A 24,163-nucleotide genomic window follows, 5' to 3' on the forward strand; every position below is an offset into this window, starting at 1 on the left:
TCAGCCACTGAAAATCTTATGGAGCACAGTTCTCCCCTGATACACACACGGTTGCCATCAGTTGGAATCAACTCAGTGGCAACTAGAACCGGACACTGGGCAGTGTTCTCAGGTTGAAGAGGCATCTTCATATCTGTGATGTCTCCGGATGGCAGCTACATCTCCAAGTACTGGGAGCCCTGTTAGGGAAGGCTGACGAAGAGGCTGGGAGGGTGGGAAGTCTGGCAACAACTGCCAAGCTTGTTCCCCAGTCATGACTAGGATGGGGTGGCAGCTCTAAATCCTCTTCCACTAGGATACAGAGGACACACCAGGGTCCTTGTATCTGCTGCGATACAGAGATGTCCAAAGATGGGGACATGCCCTCCTGGAGCTTCCAATCTTAGTTGGGGACACAGCCAATAGATAAGGCCAGAGATTGGATCAGTTATAACTGCTGTAAGGGAATGAGATGGGGCAATCGATAGAAAGTGATGGGGGTAGGGGTAGGGGCTACTTTGGATAGGTGGTAATAAGACTAGGCCTTATTGAGATGACATTTGAGCTGAAATTAATGAGGAGAAGTTGCAAAAATCTGTGCATCCCAAATGTCAGTTTGAGAACAGAATACAGATTCCCAGGCCTCATCCTGGACTCAATGAAGGAAAATCTCAGGGCAGGCCAAGAATTTACATGTCTTTGTTCCCAATGATCCCCAAGCACACAAACACTGAGCTCTGGGGCTTTTACTTTTAGAGAAGATCACATCCAGTAGACCTGGGGTCCTTTCCAACTCCAGGAGTCTATGGGTCCAGGAGGGGAGTTTCCCATCGGTATGTGAGGGTGGGGGGAGGGGGCACAGGGCTGCTTTTGGACCGACTGCAGAATGTCGACAATGAGTGTGCACAGCTCAACACACTCCCACAGCTCACCCAGGGCCCTGCCTTTCTTGCCGTCATGAGCTCTCAAACTGGTCCCCAGGATGCCCCCCTTCACCCCCACCCCCACCCCCCACCCCTAGCTCCTCTCTGTTTAATTTCATATGTTGGAGGGTTGCAGGACTAGCAGCCTGGATTCCATCTGTCTGTCGCTCTGTGAACATTTCTGACAGTTGGCACTTGCTCTCCCTCCAAGTGTATTTGGTGATCCTAGGCCTTGGTTGCTTGGTGTCCCCCGCTCCACCCCATCTACCCTAGGTGTGGGACAGAGTTCCCCATTCTGTAGGTGCTTAGGGGCTGCTTGGCAGCTGACTCCTTGGGAGCTGGAGTTTTCACTCCACAGTGCCTGCTGCAATAGGTACGAACATCCACTTAATTACAGTGCACCCTGGTAGCCTGCCCTGGAACCCCTGGAGAGTGGCATGGGCCAGGGAAGCATCTCCTCCCAGGAGGATGGGGCCAGGTGAATCAGGAAACCTGATGTGTTTACCTGTAAATGTTCTCTGTCACCTCCTCACCCCCTCTTCCTTTGCGGTAGATCACCCCTTGCTTAGTTTCACTATCTAGTCAATAGGAAGAAACCGTTGGCATTTCTTACTGGAGAGGAATAAGGGAGGGTTTTGCTTAAAAAGGGAGCCCTTCCAGGCCTTCTTCCTTTCAGTCTTCACCTCCTCTTTCCTGCGATCGTTTTACCAAGTTGGGCTAGCGCGTGGTGGCGAGTGCCGTCGCCAGACCAGAGGACAATCCAGTGGTGTCACCGTGTCAGGGGAGGAGGAGGAAGAAGGGGTGGCGGCAAGGTCGCAGTCTGAGGCTCCCGCGCTCTCCCCAGCCCAGCTCTCAGCCGAGGCTTTATAGCTACGCCAATAATCGGCCGGCCATTGACCCACCCCCGCGCGCTCCCAGCGCCCATACCCGTGCGAGTCGCGCACTCCCGGGGCTGCTGCAGTGCCGAGGGGGAGCGGCCGCGCCGGCGCCCGGCGCGCAGGGAGCGGGCAGGCGAGGGACGGTGGGCTCCGGAGCGCGGGGCGGGCGCCCCATGCGGCACCTGTGGGGTCTGACAGTCCGCAGGCCCTAGTAAGCCAGCACCATGGGGCAGGGGGGCTGGAAGGGGCTCTGCCTGTCGCTGTTTGACTACAAGACGGAAAAGTATGTCATCGCCAAGAACAAGAAGGTGGGCCTGCTCTACCGGCTGCTGCAGCTCTCCATCCTGCTGTACCTGGTGGTGTGAGTGCTCCCGGCGTTCAGGGAGGTGGGGGACGGGAGGGGGTGGCTCTGGGCGGCAGGTGCCAGCTGCCAGCGGCTGGGTCCTGGAATCTGCATGTGTGCATGTGTTCCCCGTGGTTGGGGCTCTGTGGCGCTACTTGGGGAGGGGCCCTCCTTGGGCCCTTAGATGTAAACGTGGGGGTAAAGAAGGCCCCCACGAATCCCCCCCTCCCCCGGATGTGAGGAGGTGTGGGTAGAGGCTCCCGGTTTCTTGATTTAGGCTTTCCATGGGCCTCTCTTTCCCCAGAGTTGGAGTTCCCAGTGTCAGGGCCACAGGAAGGGGGTAGGGATACAATAGGTGGGGACCCAGCAGCCAGACTGGGCCTCAGCTGTCTCCCCGGGAGCCTCCCCTCCCCAGGCCCTGGCCTGGCAGCCAGCCCAGAAGCCGGAAAGGTTATTTATAATCGCTGAGAGTCAGTGCCATGCTTGGGGCTGGGGCAGCTCATGAGTCTGGCATGTTCCCACACTCACTCCTGATCACTTCACCCTGCCCAGGGCGGCCTCTGTGGGATTCAGCTGGGGGTCCTGCCCAGCAGCCTTTACCGGCAGGCCCCTGGTCTCCTTCCCCATTCCGTTCCGTTCCACCCAGTCCCATCCCATCCAGCAGATGCTGGTGCCACCAGCCAGGGGGCAGCTCCTTGGGGTTGCTCAGCCAGGCGCTGTTCTGAGCCCTTACCCTCTGGCAGACAGGTGGAGGGAGGAAGTGACTCACGTGCTGCTGAGCCTCCTATTCCCAGACTGTGGAGAGAGGGGAGGGATGCCCCCACCTCCCTCACCCCCGTCTGGAGTCAGGCGCCCAGCATTCCCTGAGTGTCACCCCTGAGACATGGGCCACTTCACACCTGAGGACCTTTGTATGGGCCATTCCTCAGCCAGGCACGCCTTCCCTCCCCAGACTAAGTTCTCACCTGATTCTCTCTCCTGGTCCTCCATGGCATTCCCACATGTAATTAGAGGCTTATTTGGGGGATCATTTGCTTAATGTCTGTGATGCCTGGGGAGGTCATGAGAGCGGGGCCTGGCATCACTTAATTGCTGAGGAATTAGGTACGGAGTGAATGAGTGAAGGAATGAAGTTGCTCTGTGAGTGTTTGTGGGCTGTTTCTGATAGGACTGGATCCAGCCTGTCCCTATTAAAATGGCTGATTGGCCGAAGGGTCACAGCCCTCTCAGAGTTCCTTGGAGACATGATAGCCTAGGGCTCAGGACCCCCAGCACTGCTCCCAGGAGTGAGGAGGGTGGATACCTCCTGGTTGGCACTTGCTGTACAGAGAACCCTTACCGGACACTGGGAGGTACAGGGCACCCCACACCACACGCTGCATGGCCTCAGGCGAGTGGCTTCCTGCCCTCTGGGCTGCATTTTTCCCAACTTCAACCAAGCACAATCTCTAACACTATCAGCGACATCAACGATAAGGAGTTGTTGTATTCATTGAGCCCTTACTCTGTGCCAGGCACTGTACTAAGCAATTTACGTGTTCCCATCTTGTTTTTAAAGAAGAGTTTTTTATTTTGATGGAATTTCAAATTTACAGAAAAGTTGCAAGAACAGTGCAAAAAATTTTGGAAATATATATACCACTTGCCGTCGAGTTGACTCTAACTCATGGCGACCCCAAGTGTCTCAGAGTAGAATTGTGCTCCGTAGGGTTTGCAATGGCTGATTGGTTGGAAGTAGATTGCCAGGCCTTTCTTCCAAGGTGCCTCTGGGTTGATTCGAACCTGCAACCTTTTGGTTAACAGCTGAGCTCATTAACTATTTGCACCACCCAGGGGCTCCATATACATATATATAATATACATATAAAAATACATACATATGTATTTTTAAAACGAACTGTTTAAGGGTAAGTTGAAGACATGATGCCCTTTTACTCCTAAATACTTCAGGGTATATTCCTGAAAAACAAGAAATTCTCTATTTAACCTAATTCAAGGATCAAAATCAGGAAATTTACACTGACATATTATTATTATTATGTAATTGACAGACCTCTTGTAAACTATGCCAGTAATTACCTTTTATAGCAAGAGAAAACCCAAGCTCGTGCCTTGTGTTCAGTTGTCCTGTCTTCCTAGTCTCCTCTGATCTGGAATCGTTCCTGAGTCTTTCCTTGTCCTTCATGACACTGACGTGTTTTGAAGAGTATGAGATTTGGTACCCTTATAAGGAGCCCTGGTGGCGCAAAGGTTAAGTGCTTAGCTGCTAACCGAAAGGTTGGTGGTTCGAATCTACCCAGTGGCTCTGTGGGTAATCTGCACCCATAAAGATTACAACCTAGAAAACCCTATGGGACAGTTCTACTCTTGTGACATGGGGTTGCTATGAATCAAAAACTGGCTCGAGGGTACCCAACAACAACAATTTTGAAGGATGCCCCTCAGTTTGGGTCTGTCTCATGTCTCCTCATAATGAGTTTCAGGTTCTGGACCATCTTATTAACCCTCACCACACCTCCTGGGGGGAGACATCATTTTCCCCATGTTACATATGGGTAAACTGAGGCTCAGAGTTAAGTGGCTTCCCCAAGGTCACACGGCCAATACATGGTTGAGCCTGTTTCCTCCCAGGCCTGCCCGACTTCAGGGCCTTGGCTCGCGCGCGTGCACACACGCACACGCACACGTCTCTGGGACTGCCTGTTGCCCCTGCTGCTTGCCGGACCAGGTTTCAGGCAGTGGTGGGAGCTGGTGGGAAAGGCAGCCAGAGCCTGCTCACCCCTACCCCCACCCAGGAGTCACTGTAACCCCCACCCCCCTCGTCTCCCCAGGCCTGGGAAACTTCCCTGAGGGAAGCAACACAACTGATGCCCACCCACCATCCTTCTCCCCCAGGTGGGTGTTCATAGTGAAGAAGGGCTACCAAGACACAGATACTTCCCTGCAGAGTGCTGTCATCACCAAAGTCAAGGGCGTGGCCTTCACCAACACCTCGGATCTTGGGGAGCGGCTCTGGGACGTGGCCGACTATGTCATCCCACCCCAGGTCTGAGCCCCACCCAGCACTGCTCCCTGGCCCTGTGCCCCAGGGTCCTCCGTCCACTGTCTCCCTCGGCCCAGGCTACGGAGGTTTGCAGACAGAGCCTTGGTCCAGGCCCTTCCCCCCATGCCACACCCCTGGCCTCCCTGACTGTGCCTGGTTATTTTTATTTTTAGTTTTGGTAAATATATTAAGTGAGAAGATAGTTGCCATTTCTACAGCTAACTGCACCTTATGGGACTGACTGTTCTGAAAGCAACCCCTGAGCCTATTCAGACCAAGTGGGACCCAGAATCCTTCTAGGGCGTTTTCACAAAGGGCATACTGGGGCACTCTCGGAGGGAGATCCTCCCTCTATTAGGTCCTGTCCCTGGGAATTCATCTGGGCCAGGCTGGGGCAACTCTGTCACTGCCCCTTCTCCTGCCAGATATGGGCTTAGACCCTAGGGGCTGAGGTCAGATGAGGATTCATGGGGTAGAGGCAGTAGGGGTTGTAGGCCAGGAAGGAACCTATTGAAGGACACCTAAAAGACTCCAGGGGCAGCAGACAGAGGGTGGAGTCCACCAGTTTTGTGGAAACAATTGTGGCATAGTTGTTAAGAGCTACAGCTGCTAACCAAAAAGGTTAGCAGTTCAAATCCACCAGGCGCTCTTTGGAAGCTGTATAGGGTGGTTCTACTCTGTCTTATAGGGTCGCTATGAGTCGGAATCGACTCGACAGCAACCGTTTTGGTTTTTTTTTTATCCGCCCCAGCACCCGTTCAGAGGTCCTACCTCTGCCAGGCAGCCCTGGGAAGGGGACCCAGGAGATGGGAGGAGGTCCCTCACCCCCTTTCTGGTTCCTCAGGGAGAGGGTGCCTTCTTCGTGGTGACCAACCTGATCGTGACCCCCAACCAGCGCCAGGACACCTGTGCTGAGGTGATATGGCACCTGGAGCTGGGGAGGGAGGAGAGCCCCCAGCAGTGGTTGGGGTACCCCTCTCCTGGCACCGGAGTTTCTGCCCGCTCCAGGGCCCTGGAGGATGTGTGTATGGTGCAGATGCACCTGCATGGTTTGGGGACGGAGACACGACTTGGGTCAGGCTCTCAGGAGGGCGTGTGAACCCAGGCCGGGGTGGGATGTTGCTCTGGCTGAGGCCACGTTTCTCTTCTGGCAGAGTGAAGACATCCCCAATGCAAAGTGCTCTAAGGACAGTGACTGTCACCCTGGAGAGGCTGTTGTGGCTGGAAATGGTGAGGCCTAGAGGTGAGGCCTGTGTGGTGGGGGGAGGCCTGGGGCCGGGAGGCCCCTGGCATTGTCCCTGTCCCATGCCCACAGGAGTGAAGACCGGCCGCTGCCTGCGGGTGGGGAATGGGAAGGGCACCTGTGAAGTCTTCGCCTGGTGCCCAGTGGAGACAAAGTCCAAGCCAGAGTGAGTGGCTGGACCCTGGGGCCCCGAGGAGTTTCTCAGTCCTGTGGGTGGGGACACACCTACCCCAGGAGACTTACCCTTAGGGAGGAGCCGGAAACATCCCAGAGAGGCCTGCAGACCACTCCGACCTGAGCAAATTAGCCCACCTTGGCAAAGACTCCAGGGGATGCAGGGAGCAGGTCTGGCTGAGGTGGGTGGGCAGAGGCAGGCAGGGCCTCCTGGACAGGCTGCGGTCTTGGTTTCCAGGAAGCTGCTCCTGGGCGAGGCTGAAGAATTCACCATTTACATCAAGAACTCCATCCGTTTCCCCAAATTCAACTTTTCCAAGTATGTGGGGCTTGGCTTTTGGGGTCCTGGGAGCAGGGCCTCAGCTGGTGACTCGGGACCTCCGAGGGCCTTGGCTGGCCCTCATGGCTGTGTGTGGGGGCCGTGTACACCCAGGCTTCTGTGTGTGATGTTGTATGGGACAGAACTGCTGGTGGCCCTGGGGCTCCCCTGCCCCTGCTGGGGGTTGGGGCCCTGCCCTGGAGTGGAGTAGGATGTCAGCTTGCGGGAGGGGTCAAAGCTCCAGTTTGGACTAAATCAGGTCAGCCTGGGTTGGGGTGAGGACCCAGGACAGCAAGTCTCACCCTCATTTCACTGGTTATTCATGGCCTCCACCCAGGACCAACGTGCTGGACACCAAGAACAGCTCTTTCCTGAAAACCTGTCGCTTTGACCCCAACAACCTTTACTGCCCCATCTTCCGACTGGGATCTGTGGTCCGCTGGGCTGGGAGCAGCTTCCAAGAGATGGCCCTGGAGGTGGGTGGTGTGCACAGGGAGCCCTCCCCTGGGGGCCTGGGGCATTGGCCTCAGCTCCGAAATGAGGTGGGGGTGTAGAAGGGACTTATAGGGTGGATGGGTGGCCATACGTACTCACTGCTCCTGAGGACTGTTCTCAGAATGAGCTGTGACACACAGCTAGACGTGCCAGCGCTCAGACCACAGGCACTTGGCGAGGGGGCAGAAGGGAGGCGAAAGGGACATGGGTGTAAAGACGTAGCCCGAGTCCTCCTGGAGCCCCTGACCCTGTCTCAGTCCCCTGAGGCCAGGGTGCTCATCAGGCACCAGGAAGGGTATCGAGGCATAGGGGAAAGGCAGGCAGACCTGGTCTTGAGTCACAGCCCTACACTTGCTATACTTTTTAGTGCTGTGACCCTCTGCAAGTGACATCACCCCCCTCGCCTCGGTGTCCTTACTGTGAAGAGGGGTGACAACACCCTATATGCAGTGTTGTTTGGAGTGTAAATATCATGCTGTGTGGGGGCCAGGTTGCTCTGTGGACCCTTTTTTCCTCACCCCTGGCTGAAATCTTAGGCAGGGATCTCAGGTAATGATGTGACTTTTAGTCACAAGGGCAGTATCTCTTCAGAAATTAAAATGTCCTATCCATTGGAGTGACTGAACCCCATGACTCCACGCCGAGTCTAGCTTCTGCCCTCCTGGGGGGTGGTGCGCAGCGGGGCGTGAGGTGACGGCGGCCTCTGCCCTATTTCTCCACCTCACTCTTCTCCATTTAACCCATGTGGACACCACCAGGGCCAGGCGCAGCTGCCAGGGGACAGTCTCCTACCACCACAGCCAGTGATGGCATCCTCTGGGCTTGGTGGGTGTTCAGAGCCGATGGTTTCTCTCCCACCACAAGACACTTTATTTATTTATTTTGGAGGGATACTTTATTATTACTAGTTTTTTAGATTATGCCTCTGGGAATTTCTTTTTGCCACCTCCATGACGTGGGTGACTTGGGTGCCACCATTTCTCAGGACACTACGTTCCCCCCATCCCTGAGCATTCTGCAGCCTGCCTTACACAGACTGTGGGGTCTCATGGCTCCTCAAGGTGGCTATCTTGGCAGCACCTTTTCAGACAGCTCCCAGCAAGCTCTGTCCCCGGTGATCCACGTCTGTGTCCCCACCCACCGTCACAGAGGGATGGCGCGTGGACTGCGCTATAAAAGGGGCAAGGCGGGCAGACCCCACCTTTATCATAGCTGCACGGCAAGGAGCAGTGTGAGTCCAGTTCCCAGCTAGAAGTGGATCTAGGCCTCACCTTCCCATACCTCCGTACTTGTCGCCAGCCACTTCCGCGGCAAAAACTCTCTCTGTATGACCCTAACCAACCAGAGTTAGATCAGACCTCACCCATGGCTATCCTGAGCTGGGTCAAAACACCCCTGGTCACGTGAGGCTAGGTCATCAGGGAGCAACCGTGGGCTCAGAACTTTGTACAACTCCCTGCCCTTCAGACCAGCTGGTCTCCTCTCTCTCTTTCTCTAACCCCTAGGGACTGGGTTACAAGCTAGAAGGACTCTATCCTTCTTCATAGGTTGCCAGTGCAGCCTTTCTCTATCACCCCAGCCACCCAGAGCTGGGTCTACACAAATTGACTCTGTACTACCAGCCCGGGCTGGCTCATTGCCCTTGAGGGTTTGATAATTCGCTAGAATGACTCACAAAATTCATGGAAACTATTACCTGTACTTACAATTATCCATTTATTATAACCAGAAAGGAGACAAGTGAAGAGCTGTGATGGGTAAGGTCTGGGCGAGTTCCCGCCAGGGGGCCTCCATTGCCCCCAGGGACATGCTGCTCCCTCTCCTGTACATGGATGTTCTCACTGATCCAGGAGGTCCCCCCCAAAAAGAGCTCCAAGATCCAAAGTCCACTAGTCACTGGGACCTCAGTGAGAATGCATGGCTAGCACCTTAATGCATAGTTAAGATCAACCCAACTAATGAACATGCATGACTGGCTGCCATGTGCCTTCCTGAGCTTAGTTCCTCAGGGCTGGGAACTGGGTAGCCCCTGCATGCTGGGCTATTTGAGAAAGACAAAGAGCATCTTAATTGTTCAGACTGCTTCCAGAAACCAGATAGAAAAGGCCAGATCTAGTTCCTTGTCCCACAGATGGTCCCCTTGCTCGTCTCTGCTCTGACTCCTTAGGTTTAGCCCCAAGCTTCTCCCCTTTAGATTTTCAACCAACTGTCTGGTCCCCAAATCCAGTGAGAGCCTACAAAGCTCTCTGAGAGGCCCCCCTTTACGTCTTTCTCGGGAAGCCCAGGTGAGGGTCACCCACCTCTGTGAGGTGAAATGTAAGAGCACCTCAACAGTGGCCTCCAAAGAAACCCCCCCTTCCAGCCTTGTCAGCCTCAGCCCCTCATGCCCTCCAAGTGGGGGCTGAGCCGGGGGTCACAAAGGTGGTTTGTCACCATCTTCTTTAGGCACCAACCGGCAGTGACCCAGGGCCACACCCTGGGACGTGGGTGCACCTGGCCCCTGTTGTCTAGTTCTTAGTCTTTGAGGCATCGGCTGAAGCAGAGCCAGAAAGAGAGCCTATTGACACACCCTGGTCATGTGTCCAGTGCCTGCCCTCTGTAAGTGCTGTCCCTGGGTAGCCTGTCTGCAGTAAGTGCTGGCCTGGGGTGGCTTCCGCACAGTAGGTGTTGTCCCGGAGTAACCTGTCCTCAGTAAGTGCAGACCCCGGGTAGCCTGTCCACAGTAAGTGCTCGCCTGGGGTAGCCTGTCTACAGTAGGTGTTGGCCTGCGGTACTTGTCCACAGTAGGTGCTGGCCTGGCGTAGCCTGTGCACAGTAGGTGCTGGCCCAGGGTAGCTCTCTCCGACCCTGGAGCATGGAGAGGGAAGAGAGGGGGGCTGGGGCTGTCCTTGGTGTGGTTTTCTCAGCTGCTCCAGAGTGCCCACGGCCTCCCTCCCGAAGCAGGACGGCAGCACTCCACCCTCCTCTGCAGGGACTGCCTGCGACATCTGTGTATCTCCAGAAGGCTCTGTGCACTGACCCTTGTCTTTCTTTCAAGGGCGGTGTGATAGGAATTCACATTGAATGGGACTGTGATCTTGATAAGGGCTCCTCTGAATGCAACCCTCACTATTCTTTTAACCGTTTGGACAGCAAATTTGGAGAAAAGTCGATCTCCTCGGGGTACAACTTCAGGTAACTGGGGGCTAGGGCTGCTGCCTGTGACCCTGGCTGCGTGTCAAGTCCTTCCTGGGTGTCAGCACTATGACTCCCTTCCTGGGGGTGGTGGGATGGGAGCCAGGCTGAGTGCAGGGAGAAACAGCGAGGGAGGCGTGGATCCCGGCCGGCCGAGTGGCCATGGACAGCCGCTGAGAGGCTTATGGGAGGAGAGAAGAGTGTCTGCTGGGCCGATTCCATCAGCGCTTTGGCGGCCAGGGGCCGGCGCAGGCTATGGTAGGACAGCCCTTGCCCCTTGGGGGTTATCCGTCAGGGATTTCGAAGATCTGGAGGCATCTTTGGGCTTCGATCCGTGAGAGGATCTGTAACGGTCCTGGGGCTGTGGAGTGCTTACCAGTCCCCTCCCTGAAGCCCCGAACGGGAAGGCCCAGCCAGGCTGAGATCTGCCCTGGGCCCTGTCTCCCCCAGGTTTGCCAAATATTACCGAGACACAGCTGGGGCGGAGTTCCGCACCCTGATGAAAGCCTATGGGATCCGCTTCGATGTGATGGTGAATGGCAAGGTGTGTGGGTTTGTCCTCCCATTCTGAGGCTGGGCAGGTTGGGACAGGGAGTGGTGGGTGGGGGAAAGGGGGTTGGAAGGGGGTCTGGGCTGGAGTCTCTGGGGACCCCGCTGTCTTCCCTGCCGCGCTCACCCTGCCTTCCTCTCTGTCTTCAGGCGGGGAAGTTCAGCATCATCCCCACTGTCATCAACGTGGGCTCTGGGGTGGCGCTCATGGGGGCTGTGAGTACCTCTCCCCTCCTTTCCCCTGTCCTGGGGCTCAGCAGGGAGGGCAGCCCAGGAACAACACATCCCAGTGCCCCAGAAGGAATGAGCCCTGGTGGGATCCGAGTGCATGTAGCTAGAGGGCTTTCTGAGGTTTCACTCCCAGCCAGCGACCCCAGGTGACAGTGAGTGCCCGAGTTCTTCTTTCCAGAGCCAGAGCAGCGTCTGCCTGTGGCTCTGGGGCTGCAGGTGGGGCTTAGGTCAGCCCCCAGCCATGATGTGTGTTGGTGAGGTGGGGGGGTCTTTGGGATCCCAGGTCAGCCCCTGCAATTCTTTAGCCTCCATCTCCACTTCTGCCAAAAGAAGTGGAATTAGGCTCTACGGGGTTTCTCCACCTCAGCACTGTTGACGAGACATGATAATTGTTGTGAGGGCTGTCTTGGGCATTGTAGGATGTTTAGGAGCATCCCTGGCCTCCACCCATCAGATGCCAGTAGCACCCGTCCGTTGCGATAACCAAAAATGTTTCCAGACATTGTCAGATGTCACATAGGGGAGCACAGCCCTGTAATCCTTCGAACCAGTTCCTGTTGAGCTGATTCTGACTCATGGGACCCCACGTGTGTCAGAATAGAACTATGCTCCGTGGCTGAGGTTTTGGAAGTAGATCACCAGGCCTTTCTTCTGAGGTGGCTCTGGGTGAACTTGAGCCTCCAGCCTTTCGGTTAGCAGCCAAGCACATGAACCATTTGCATCACGCAGGGACTCCCTGCAATCCTTCCTAAAGGCAGCCTTTCAGTGGACTGAGAGGGGCTCAGAGGCGAGCGGGGAAAGGTTTCATCAGAATCTCTGTATTGTTCCTTTGTCCTTCTGGAGGTTGTCTTCAAAGACATGGGAGTCATTAGTGAGTGGCCTGTGCCCACCCCAGAAGCCCCCTTCTGAGATTTCTGGCAGCCTCCTTCTCAGTCCTCAGCCGGGTGGCCAGAAGAGCCCGTTGGAGGTTCTGTCAGGACCTAGGATTTACTTTTCATTGAGACAAAAAAAAATGTGTCTTGTAACAGGACTCAAAGAGGCCGTGTGCCTGAAAGTGACAGATAGAAGTGAACCTCAGTGAATTCCTTTAACTGCAAATAATCCTTGTTAGGGAGCCCTGGGTATTTGTGTACATAACTTTCTTAGAGAGGAGCCCACCCTCAGCCATCATTTTCTTATGATGTGGGTAAAATGGGACACAGGGCACCTGGGAGAGAGACACTTGAAGGTAATGGTACAGAAAAAGGTATGGTAGAGGCTCCGGGGTGGGGTGGGGAGGGGAGGTGGGGGCGGTGGAACAAAGAATGGATAAATAACATTTTTGGCATCTGGGGAAAAAAGGAGGTGTGCAGTGCCTAGGGTCAGGGGACCAGGTCCACCTATTGGCCCACCCATCACCCTCCTCCCCACCCTCGCCCTCAACATCCCTGCTCAGTCCTTGAGCAAAAACACTTCCCCTGGTTAGACTCGGTGCTGTATGGAGTCGCCCTCTGGTGGAGGAGATGGGCATTTGCATGACCGGATCTGGACTGAAGTGCCTGTGTTGGGGTGTGGTGGGTCCCAGCTGGGTTAGTTCAGGCCTCGCTATCTCTCCTGAACCCCAGCTGTAAGTAGCCTCCTTGTTGGTCAGGTTTTGATTCCCTCTAGTTCATCTCTCACGCTGACTACCAGAGAGATCTTTCGAAAATGCCAGTGTTACTCCCCTGTTCAGAACCCTTCAATGACTTCACCCTCATTTCTGCTGGGACGCAAACAGATGCTACACAAAGTTCTAAGGTGCTTCCCAGGCTGGCCCCCGCATACCTCTTCAGAAGGGTCTCCAGCATTCCTCCCACAGTCCCTGTGGAGTTTCCCAGGTGTTCCTAACTCTGAAGTGTCTGTCTCCAACTTTCTTTACCTTGTATTAATGCCTATTCAACCCTCAAGACTCACCCAGATGTCCCTCCGCAGGCTGAGTAAAGCCCTGACTTCCCTCGGCTCCCCTCGTTCGTCTCCCCCTTAGGGAACATGCTTGTAATTGACGTGCTTGCCTCCTGCACCAGAGCGAGAGTCCAGGGAGTCTGTGTTGTCTTACCCCTCCCTGCACCTCCGTCTGATAGTCGGCAGGTGGTAGGTGCTCAGCAAACACTCGCCTTTAAGGTCAGCACAGTGCAGGGAACCAGATGGTGTTTGATTCTAACCTTGGCTCTACCGCAGACCAGCCTTGTGACCTTGGACAAGCGTCCAGCTTCTTTATCTATAAATGGACCCAATGATACTTCCTGTCTTACTTTCCTAGGGCTGCACCACAAAGTGGGTGGTGTACACAAACAGAAATTTAGTGTACACATGTTCTGGAGGCCAGAGGTCCCAATCAACGTGTTGGCTGGGCCATGCTCTCTCACGTGGCTTTCTTCCCTCTGTGTGTCTGGCTCTTCTCTTTTATAAGGGCATCACTCATATAGGATTAGGACCCACCCTTCACCACTGTGGAAACCCTGGTGGTGTAGTGGTTAAATGCTATGGCTGCTAACCAAAGGGTTGGCAGTTCAAATCCACCAGGTGCTCCTTGGAAACTCCATGGGGCAGTTCTACTCTGTCCTATAGGGTCGCTATGAGTTGGAATCAATTCAACGGCACTGGGTTTGGTTTTGTTTTTTTTACACCACTATGGCCTCTTGTTAACTGATAATACCTTCAAAGGCCCTATTTCCAAACAAGGTCAGGTTCACAGGTATAGGGGTTAGGACTTCAGCATATCTTTCTGGGGGACACAATTCAGTCCAGAGCACCTCCCTCACAGATCACTGTAGGATCACATGGTGTGAAGTGTGTCAAGTGGCCGGCCTATAGCAGGTGCTCTCCAGAAGCCTAGGATTCTGAGTAGGGACCCCAACTCTTTTGCAGGGTGCTTTCTTCTGTGACCTGGTACTCATCTACTTCATCAAAAAGAGTCACTTTTACCGCGGCAAGAAGTACGAGGAAGTGAGGTCAGTTATGCCCAGCCCCCAGCAGCCTGAGGGAAATTCTGAGGTGCCCTCTCTGTCAGTCTCCCCCGTTCAGGGTGTGGAGGCAGGGGGTAACCATGGGTAGCTTACATCCCTGAGAGGGTTGGGGAGGGTGGAACATTCTGAGAACAGGCTGTATGGCCAGCTGGGGCCAGAATCAGCTTAAGAATAGCCTCAGAAGAGGCCACTGGCTGTGGGCAGGAGACCTGGTATACAGGCCTGGCCCTGGGCACTGTCTCACTGTGTGACTTTGGACAAGTCCCAGGCCTTTCTGGGCCTCAGCTTCTCTATCTTCCAAATGAGGGAGTTGGTTTGTGTATAGTGTTTTCCAGCATTTATTTCTTAGGATTCTTGGTAGGCTGGGGTTGAGAGAAGCTGAAATGGTATTAGAAGGAAGAAACGATTTTCTGTTTTTTTCACTGCAGGGGCCTATTTCCAGGCCCACTGGAGCTGCAGGTTTAGCCCTAGACTTGGTGAGGGTGAGGGTGGGGGTGGTGAGGGCAGGGGTGGTGGGTATACTCAGGGCAGCAAAGCAGTGTATGTTGGAAACCCAGATGCCTGTGGGGGTACAGAAAGGGGAGAGGGGACTCTGGCCTGAGCCCCTGAGGACAGGTTTTCTGGAAGAGCCGGGATCAGAATGGGGGCCTGCAGGTGGCCAGCTTTGGATAGTCACCTGGGCTCTCCTTCAGCCCTACCCTCCCACCACAACCTGGGACAGCGGGTGGAAGGTCAGCTGTGTCATTAGCCCAGAATGAAATGACCATCTGCAGACTGAACTGCAGCCCTGGTTAGATAGGCTGAGCCCTGAGCCCTCACCCACCACTCGGCCGGAGCACGAGCCCCAGGCCACAGGCTCAGCACTGGCTGAGTGAGCGTGGCGCCCCCTGCAGGACAAGTGATTTTCCAGGACCTGGGGGGCCGCACTGCACACGTGGCTCCTGGGGCCTAAGGAGGGTTAACAGGTCCTCTCCTGCCCAGGGGCCAAGAGGTCCCCGCCCAGCTGGCGGAGTCTCCGCGGCAGGGCGGGGCCTGGGAGGATGAGGACGCGGCGGGGCCAGGCCCAGGCCCAGGACCGCGGGGCCTTGAGCAGAGCCCGCAAGCGGAGTCCGAGGGGAAGCGGCCGGGGCCGCTGGAGCGGGCCGAGGCGCAGGATGGAGGAGGCGGCCCGAAGGGGGACGGCTGCGTGTGCCGGCAGGTCCTCGGGGGCTGCGCCCAGCCCTCCAGGTGAGGGGCGCCAGGGAATGCGGGGCAGGAAAGCACGAGAACTGGGTCCAGGCAGCCTGGGGACCACGGGCAGGGCCCCAGGGGGCTGTTCTCCGGCGTGACCGGGCAATAAGGCAGGGCGTTGGGGACCCAGGAGCGCCCATCCAAGCTGAACCATACTATCATCTACACAGCGCTTACTCTGCCAAACACTGACTGTTCTGAGCTCTTTGCAGCTACTGACTCATTTAAGCTTTTCGGCGACTTAATGAAGTGGGTACTAATACATATTACCTGTTTTCCTAATGGAAACCCGGGTGGTGTAGTGGTTAAGTGCTGGGACTGTTAACCAAAAGGTCAGCAGTTCAAGTCTGCCAGGCGCTCCTTGAAAACTCTATGGGGCAGTTCTACCCTGACCTATAGGGTCACTATGAGTCGGAATCGACTCGATGGCAATGGGTTTGGTTTTTGGTTTTCTTAATGGGGAAACTGAGGCACAGAAAAGTTAAATAACTTGCCCAAGTCATCAGCTCATAAATGGCAGAACTGGGATTTGAACTTAGGTAGTGTCTCTCTAGAGTCTAGTTATGGGTTAATAGCTAATAATAACTAATAACTGGGTTTTCTGCCTTATCAAACCCTTATTCCCCCTACCCTTAAGACCCTCATCTATGTGGAAATTCTGGGACTGCCCAGCCCCAGGAGGGTGGTGGTTGTGCTGACAGTGCCCATCAGACTGCCTTTCTTGGGGTGCTGCCCAGAAGTGGATATGACCTCAGCCTGTGCCGGCAGGGAGCCCTGGCTGAGTCAGGAGGCCCGGTTCAGGCTGCCCTGCCTCTGCCTTGCTGTGTGCCTTGGAGCGGGTGCCTGGTCCTTTCTTGCTAGGCCTCGTTTTCCTCTTTCCAGTGGGGCCTGGGAGCAGAGGTCCCTCCCTCTCAGATAGGCTAGGGCTCTGTGATTCTCCTCTGGTGACTCTTGAGTTCACTGGCCCTGGGGGGGCTTTCCTCTGGTCCCCAGCTTCCATCCCTTGATGACCTCCAGCCAGGAGCTGGGCTTGGGTAGGGAGGGAGTGAGCCACAGACTGGGACAGGGAGGGTGGGCAAAGGATGGAGAAGGGTGAGGAGAAAAAGGTAGAGAAACTGCCACAGCTGGGGTTAGGAGGCAGTGGAAGCAGGGGACTGGCTGGGGTGGGCCAGGGCCTGCAGCCCCCCAAGTGGTGGTCCCTCCTGGGCTGACTCTTGCTTCTTGGGCACTCACTGAACTCTTAGCCTGTGATGGGGAAGAATAGTCACCTTGCTGATCTTGGCCCAGTCTCGCCTGGTGCTGTGCAAGGCTCTGTCTGGCACTATGGTGGCTGCTGCTGCTGGTTGCTGGGACAGCTCATCTATGTGTGTCTGGACAGTGGCCAGGGTCCCTTACAGACGGCCCCTCTGAATGCTCAGGCTGCCTGCGGTGCTGCCAGCAAGTGGCTGCTGCGCATGTCTGCCTTTAGGGAGGCTGGCCTGGTCTGCAAGGCCCCCCACCGTCCTCTCTGCCCTCTGTGTGCCCCTCTCCCCAGGTCTAGCCACCTGGAGGATACAAAGGCCAACGTGGAGCAGCTGCAGACCCTGCAGACAGTGGAGACGTAGCCAGAGGTGTTGGCTGAGAGCAGATTCGGTGAAGACATTGGGGGTATGAGAGCCCACAGCTCTGAGATGGGAAAAGGAATCTTCGTGCCTGCATGGGACAGGGGCTTCCAGGCCCAGCCTTCTGCAGGAACCTTGGGATCTTGCTACAAGCTTTTTGTTGTGTGAGCAGAGGAGCCTCCTAGTGGCCACAGAGGCTCAAATCTACAAGAGTTGGCTCTGCCCAGAGAGGAGGGCAGGCCAGGGTCTGGGTAGTTTTACTTTTTTCTGAGAATTTGGTTGGATATTCATTCATACGTGCAGCGAACATTTATTTGATTCCTGCTCTGGGCTGGGCCCTATCCAAGAGAATCTTAAATGAGATGCTGGCCAGACCCTCAGGGAGGGAAAAACACGTGTAATTTCCTCCAAAGACAACAGACATGTCACAGCCAGGCCCAGCTACTCTGGCCTTCCTCCAGCCTCTAGCTGAGAATTTAGAAATCCCTGTGGAGAATGATGGCTCTTCAGAGAAAGCCCTTGGCCAACATCCAAGGGGACATTTGGTCCTGCCCCAAGGAGGCAACCAGGGAAGAAGTCTGGAGGCAGCTGGCTCTTGAGGGGGAGAGACAAACTCCACGGCTTCAAGGTCACATAGGGAGGGGAGGCAGGGAGACCTCTGCTCCATCTGACCCACCCGGCCAGGGGAAGCACTGGACATACTGTCTTGTCCCGATGAGAGCTGCATTTACCTGTGCGGTTTGGCTCTTGCTGCTCTGTGGGGCTGGGTGCCCCGACCTGCTTCCCACCCTCTCTCCTCAAAGGCTTGGTCTGAAGGGTTAACGAAGGGCTAATGAGATAATGGATGGGGAAGTGCTCACTGGGCCAGTGTACACAGTTGTTAGGGTGGCCACACTGTAGATAGAAAATGGTGCTTCCTCTCACCCCTGCCCCTTTTCCCCATGCTGTTCCTACCTTGCCCCTACCCTGCAGAACTCTGTTGCTTCCCACCAACAGCGGCTATAAAGCCTTGCTACTCAAAGTGCAGACTATGGACCAGCAGCACTGGCATCACCTGGCAGCTGGTTAAAAACGCAGTCTTAGGCCCCTCCTTACCAAACCAGTCGCTCTGGAGCTGACTCTGACTCAGGGCGACCCCATGTGTGCCAAAGCAGAACTGTGCTCCATAGGGTTTTCAATGACTGATTTTTTGGAAGTAGATCTCCAGGCCTTTCTTCTGAGGCACCTTTGGGTGGACTGGAACCTCCAACCTTTGGATTAGCAGTTGAGCGCATTAACTGTACCACCAGGGGACTCCTAGACTTACTAACCAAAGCCTGCATTTTAACAGGATTCCCAGGTGATTTGTGTGCATATTAAAGTTTGAGAAGCCCTGGTTCCGAGGAAAGAAAAGGCCAGCTTTGGTGGCTGGAACCAGCTTCTAGGTCAGACTCACACACATGCTACCCTGCGACCAAGAGCTCCCCTACCCAGGGAATGTGGTGTTAAGCTCAGTTTATGTAAATTAAAATGTTTTACCAGGTAGTATTTGTATGATTCAAAATTCAAAAGATACAGAAGAATAGACAAGCTAAAAGCTGGCCTCCCACCCCCGTTCCCTGGAGGCACCAAGTGTTACCAGTCCCAGGAGGTGCCCTTACTTTGCGGAGAACCCACCTGGTGACCCGCTCACTTACTCAGGCAATGAACCTGCATGTAGGCCAAGTCTCCTGTCAGAGACACACACAGTGAAATATGCCTACACACCGGGCTTTGGAGCCAGGCTAGCTCACATTTCCTTATCCCACTGTATCTGACGGAGCGAGAAACCTAGAACTCATCACTCGCTGTTGTCTGAACCACTCGGCGGGAAAGTCTCAGGTGCTGCCTGACTCAGCAAGGCTCAGGTGCTGTGTCTGGGCTGCTGCCTGGAACTAGGGAAGGGAGTATCCTCTCAGGAAGGGCTTCCCTTTGTCAGAAGAGCCTGGTTCTTCTCGGCACACAGAAGGGTCGTCAGAATCTGTCTGGCAGAAAGTCCCTGGCAAGGCTACCACTGGGGCAAAGAGGCACTGTCTCCAGAACAGGAACCCTTCTAGAGCAGGCAGCTGCCTCACCTCGGGTTGTGTGGTAACCTGTCAACAAGCCCAACCTGTTCTCTTGAGTAGAAAGTGAAGTCCGCATGATCCACTTGGGGTTTAACTTCCTCACTAAACTAAACCCTGGGTTTTATAACTTAGCATGTGACTTTTGTGTGTGGGAGGAAATAAAAAGGACAGGGGTCATTTCTGAGTCCTGGCTGCTTAGAAGTTGGTCTGTTTCTCTTAACCTGTCTTTGGAATTGCTTGGCAGCAGCCATGTAATTTGGGGACAATCACATTATTTGTTTTATGTTGGAATGGAAATGTTTTTCTAGTTATCTGTTCAGTCCTTTGGTAAATATTTATCGCATACTGTGTGCCAGGTGTTGGACTAAATGCCGGTGGTACAGGGTTAGCAACACAGACATGGCCCCTGTCCCGTCTGGTGGGGAGTTGAACCTCAATTGAACATAACACATATAATCACAAACTCAATAGGGTGCTTTGAGGGTTTTCAACAAGGAGTAGGGGTACCCAGAGAAGGTTTCCCCAAGGAAGTGACATACAAATTGAAACCTGAAAGATTAGCAGCAGTTAAAGCTATGGGGGGAAGCATTCCAGGTAAGGGAACCGCACATGTAAAGGAATGCCTTGACTTGGGAAGGAGCAATCAAGGAACTATATATGGAGGCCGGTGTGACTGGAGCTCAGATGGAGAGGGAGAGTAGTAGGTGGTGTCTGGAAGGGTTACGGAAGTATCCCTCCCCTAATTCATGTCACCTGTTATCCATACTGGTTTTCTGGGGCTTTCTTTTAATCAAGTTGACTTGCCTTAATTGTCAGGCTTGCCCCATTCTACACTACTATCATAGAGGACTTATCCAGCCTTATTGTTTCTTCAAGTGTAGCAAAGCCTCCCCTATTACATTTCAGGGACCCATGATCAGAAAGGCCAGTGGTGCCCTCACAGCTCTGGATGGTGTCACACACTCTGCCAAGGTTGCCTTGCTTTATGCAAAGCCCAAGCCCACCCCCCCCTTTTTTTTTGCATAATCTTGGTACATGAGTGGGAGGCTCGTTAATCTTGTAGAAACTGGCTTTTTAAATAGGGAGAAGTGTAGTGGAACTTGAGCTCCTTTCAAACTTGGGAAAGCCCCGTTCCCTGAGGGCACTGGTTGCCTCATCAGGAACACGAGCCCACAGGCTTCTCAAGAGCTCTCTTCCATTCTGATATTTGTGAATCACATTCAGGCGCTAGCCTAAACCCCAAAAACCCACCCACCTACTATTTCCCCAACAATTGAGTTATCCCATGCCTTGGGTACCATGATGCTGGTCAACGGGAAATTTGTGAATTGGGTGCTATCAATGTAGTATCCCAGGGACCAGCTATTAAAAAGCAAAGCACCCTTTACTTCTGGTGCAGGGGTCATCAGGACTGCTTAGTCACGGCTGCCTTTTTATGCACCCCCTTCCAATTAGTTGTACCTTAGTGGCTGGCTGCCCCACTGGGGAGCCAGCTATAAAAGGGGACTGTGATAACCTCCAGCTGTCTTTAAGTACCCAGCTAAGGACTACAGTGCCCCAGAGTCTCTAAATCACCCTACATGGAATGGCACCTTGCATGTTTGGCAAAGAGCTCCCCTTGGTTTCCCTTCCCCCACCGCGGTGATGCTGCTTTCCTCAGTGCACACCATCCCGTGAACCCAGGGCGGCTCTCTCTCTAAAAGACTTCACTTTGTCAGCTGTTTCCCCTGGGCCAGTACACAGAACTAAGGGGGGAAGATGGCAAACATTTTCTGGGACCTGCCCAATGTACGTATTCTCTCAGACATTCTAATTGGTTATAGAAATAATAAAAGCTGTGAATTTTAAACGTGTCCTGATTTCTCTCCCTTCATGCCTGAACTTTCATGGTCACCTGTGTTCCGGGGAAAAGCACAAGCAGAAATCGAGACCAAAAGAGACACTAGAAACAATTAGTAAGCAATATATTAGGTTCCTTGTTATCTTGCAAAGAAATTCAAATGAAAGTTAAGGAAGCATTTAATTTTACTCTTTAAATGAGAAAACATTAAAATTAAAGGTAAAATGACACTGATACTGGTACTTTTCATTCAGCGTGCATCTGATAAAAACTCTGGAAAGCATCTGGTATCAAGTTTTTACCTTCTGCCCTGGGAGCTTACTAAACTCCCTCAAAACAATATTGACATAAAAACATTGACTGTAATGTTTTCTCTAATAGGGAACACCTCAGAGGCCCAGCAGTAGGGGGATAATGAAGTAAATCAATGGCTCACTTGTCCCCTATCTTTCCCCCTCCTCCTTCTCTGCATCAGGGAGGCACCCTCTTTTCCTACTCAGACAAGGCCCTGAGAAAGAATACGGGGAGGCTGGGGTACGCAAACCATGAAATGTCAGGATCTTCAGTGTGCAGGGAAAGGGTTCAGAAGTCACTGGGAAGGGAGGCAAAGCTGTGCCTCAGCTTCTTGGCCTGTGTGCAAGTATGTGGCCCAGAACCCAAAATAGAATTCAGGAGATCTGGCCTGGATCCCAGATTTATCTACATTATTGGCCACGGGCCACCTGCTGTGTGTAAAAGGGGGCTTGGATTTAAGCTTTGAGTCCACTTCTGATCTAAAGCAAATTCTTGTTTAAAAATCCAAATCTGATCACACTGCTCCTGAATAAAATTCCCAAAGGCTTCTCTTCACTGCTCATAGGATCAAGGCCAAACTCCCTCATGGCCCTCCATGATCTATCCAGGTCTACCTCACGGCCTCTTCAGTTATTCTTTTACTTTCCAGATACAGGCCAAGCTCCTTCCTGCCCAATGGCCCTCACTCTCTTTCCTGCAAATAACCCCTTCCCCATACATTAAAACATTACTTGGCTGTTATTTAACGTTCAGCCTTAAATGAATGCTACTGCCTCAAGGAAGCCTTCCCTGACACCCATTCCCCAATCTGGGCTTGGTGTGGGGAGTGTATGTACGCTCTTCATAGCATTTCCTGTATTTTACATATTTGTGATTAGGTGATGCTGGTCTCCCAGTTATATATATATTCCACGAGCAACTTCTACTTCCTTACTGTAACTCTAATGCAATAATATTTATTTCTTGATTAAACAAATGAGTTTTATTTTAAGATAGCCCTCCAGACAAGAAGGGACCATGGATTGGTATATACACAGAGGCAATTACACTCTAATAAAGCCCAGAATTTTGCTTAAATGTCCAGTCTTCGTTTAATCTTCACCAGGAATATTATAGAAAAATAAGCTTGCAATTTATTTTTTCTTATGACTAGGTGAAATGGAACTGAAATGATACCATTCGTACCTGGAAGCAGTGGTGGCCAATAGAGCAAGCGCGATTAAGAGACCTGCATCTGAATCCTGGCTCTGCTTTTTCCTACCTGTGCCTTCTCAAGCAGAGGTATTTAACCTCTCTGAGCCTCCGGTTCCACGGGGGTAACAATTACATCAACTCCATAAGGTTACTGAGAGAATTCAATGAGACAGTGGGTTTAAAGTACAAGGCACAGTGCCTGGCATATAGGGAATACTCACTATTAAATGTTATTATTTCTTAGATGTTAACAGTAAATTTTCTCCTTACCGTGGGCCTTAGTGGCCCCTCTCTTGATGGTCTCCGGATAATTGGAAGGAAATTACAGGAGGCCAGGGATGGCGCAGGCCTGGGCTGTGTTTCCTTTTGTTGTACACAGACTCACTATAAGTCGGAACCGACTCCAGGGCACCTAACAAGGCCCAGTCCCAGCCGTCCAGGAGTCAAATCTTGGCGATTTGGCATCCATGACAGATAGGGAGTGTGGGGTTAAGATAGGAAAACACTCCAAAAGTGTCTCACGCTTCATTTAATCTGAAGAATATTACAGGCTCTTCGTCTTCAGATATAAATTATTTATAACGTTACAGAACAAGCAGCGAATTCAACAATTTTAAAAACTAAGTAAGTCTACACGGTGTTAATTTCTGGCAACAGTCTTCCCAATCTGTTTTTTTAAAAAAGTCAACCCTGCCCCCATTTCAGTAGACGTGCACCATGCCATAGAGGAATGTCCAGAACAGGACGTAGGTGAAGAGGCCTCCAATGAGGCCTCCTGTAAAAAGAGGTCTTCGTGACTTAAAGTATTTGTTCCACCTTCTTCCCGCTTTGAGAATTAGGAGCAAGGAGAGCAGGACGGAGGCAAGAAGGTAGAAGATGAAGCCGTAGAGGCCGGTGAGGCCGAGGATGCCGGCCGTGGCCCCCGACAGCGCTGACACTGAGGTCCGGCAGTAATCCAGGACGGCGGCGTTGCCCCGCACAGCGGCCTCGCTAACGAACGGCGGCCCTTCCCGCTTGGCCACCACGGAGGCCATCACACCCGCCGGGGTTCGGCCTCCGCCTTCTCGGGGACAACGCGGAGCTGCGGAGAAAACCAAGTTATAAGTGGTGCCCAGAGCTTGGTGAGTTGGATTCACGGCGCGCCCTTCCCCTGGGGCTTCCGGGACTTGCACCACTCCTGGGTCTCAGCCCTTCAAAGATGCTGAGAAGGCTGGTGGCTCAGACCAACAAGGGAGGGAGCGGCACGTTTGCCTCCTCCGCCTAGGTTTGCCCAGTTACCTGAAACACGGCGTCGGAGAGAAGTCCCTTGACGATTCCTCAGACAAGCAGAAGCACACAATCCCGCGACGCCATCTTGCGCTCGAGGCTGCCGGGAGGGTTTGGGCTGCGCATGCTCCAAAATCTCGCCCGGCTCCCCGGCGCCTGCGCTGTGGACGCTCTGAGCATTCTCCATCCCCTCCCTCCTTTTCTACGCACGCACAATGACTTCCGAAAGCGGAACAGCGCTCCGGCCGGTGATTGGCTAGAGGGTTGTTAACTATTCATGAGGCGGCGGGACCAGCGGGGCTGTCTTTGTTAACCAGGG

At 53.6% G+C, this 24,163-nt stretch overlaps 2 protein-coding genes across 11 annotated transcripts; one reads left to right on the plus strand and one right to left on the minus strand.

Annotated features, from left to right (window-relative positions):
- Positions 1–1,451: 1,451 nt before the first annotated feature.
- On the plus strand, positions 1,452–22,626 carry P2RX5 (purinergic receptor P2X 5). Of its 10 annotated transcripts, none has more exons than XM_049858702.1 (14): positions 1,455–2,141; positions 5,019–5,169; positions 6,011–6,082; positions 6,321–6,396; positions 6,482–6,575; positions 6,822–6,902; positions 7,240–7,378; positions 10,435–10,571; positions 11,022–11,115; positions 11,271–11,336; positions 14,238–14,320; positions 15,317–15,562; positions 17,100–17,212; positions 22,538–22,612. In XM_049858702.1, exons 1-13 carry the CDS (start codon positions 2,005–2,007, stop codon positions 17,167–17,169), a joined length of 1,446 nt encoding a protein of 481 aa, XP_049714659.1. In that variant the 5' UTR covers positions 1,455–2,004; the 3' UTR covers positions 17,170–17,212; positions 22,538–22,612. The 10 variants fall into 10 exon arrangements, with proteins under 10 accessions (XP_049714664.1, XP_049714661.1, XP_049714659.1 ...); XM_049858706.1 differs by having other exon boundaries at positions 1,455–2,088; XM_049858704.1 differs by lacking the exon at positions 6,011–6,082 and having other exon boundaries at positions 1,454–2,141.
- On the minus strand, positions 22,352–24,115 carry EMC6 (ER membrane protein complex subunit 6). Its single transcript, XM_049858719.1, has 2 exons — positions 23,857–24,115; positions 22,352–23,659 (listed from the first exon to the last, which is right to left on the minus strand). Exons 1-2 carry the CDS (start codon positions 24,029–24,031, stop codon positions 23,280–23,282), a joined length of 555 nt encoding a protein of 184 aa, XP_049714676.1. The 5' UTR covers positions 24,032–24,115; the 3' UTR covers positions 22,352–23,279.
- Positions 24,116–24,163: the final 48 nt, after the last annotated feature.

Source organism: Elephas maximus, chromosome 19, assembly GCF_024166365.1.
Source record: "Elephas maximus indicus isolate mEleMax1 chromosome 19, mEleMax1 primary haplotype, whole genome shotgun sequence".
Taxonomy (NCBI): Eukaryota; Metazoa; Chordata; class Mammalia; order Proboscidea; family Elephantidae; genus Elephas; species Elephas maximus.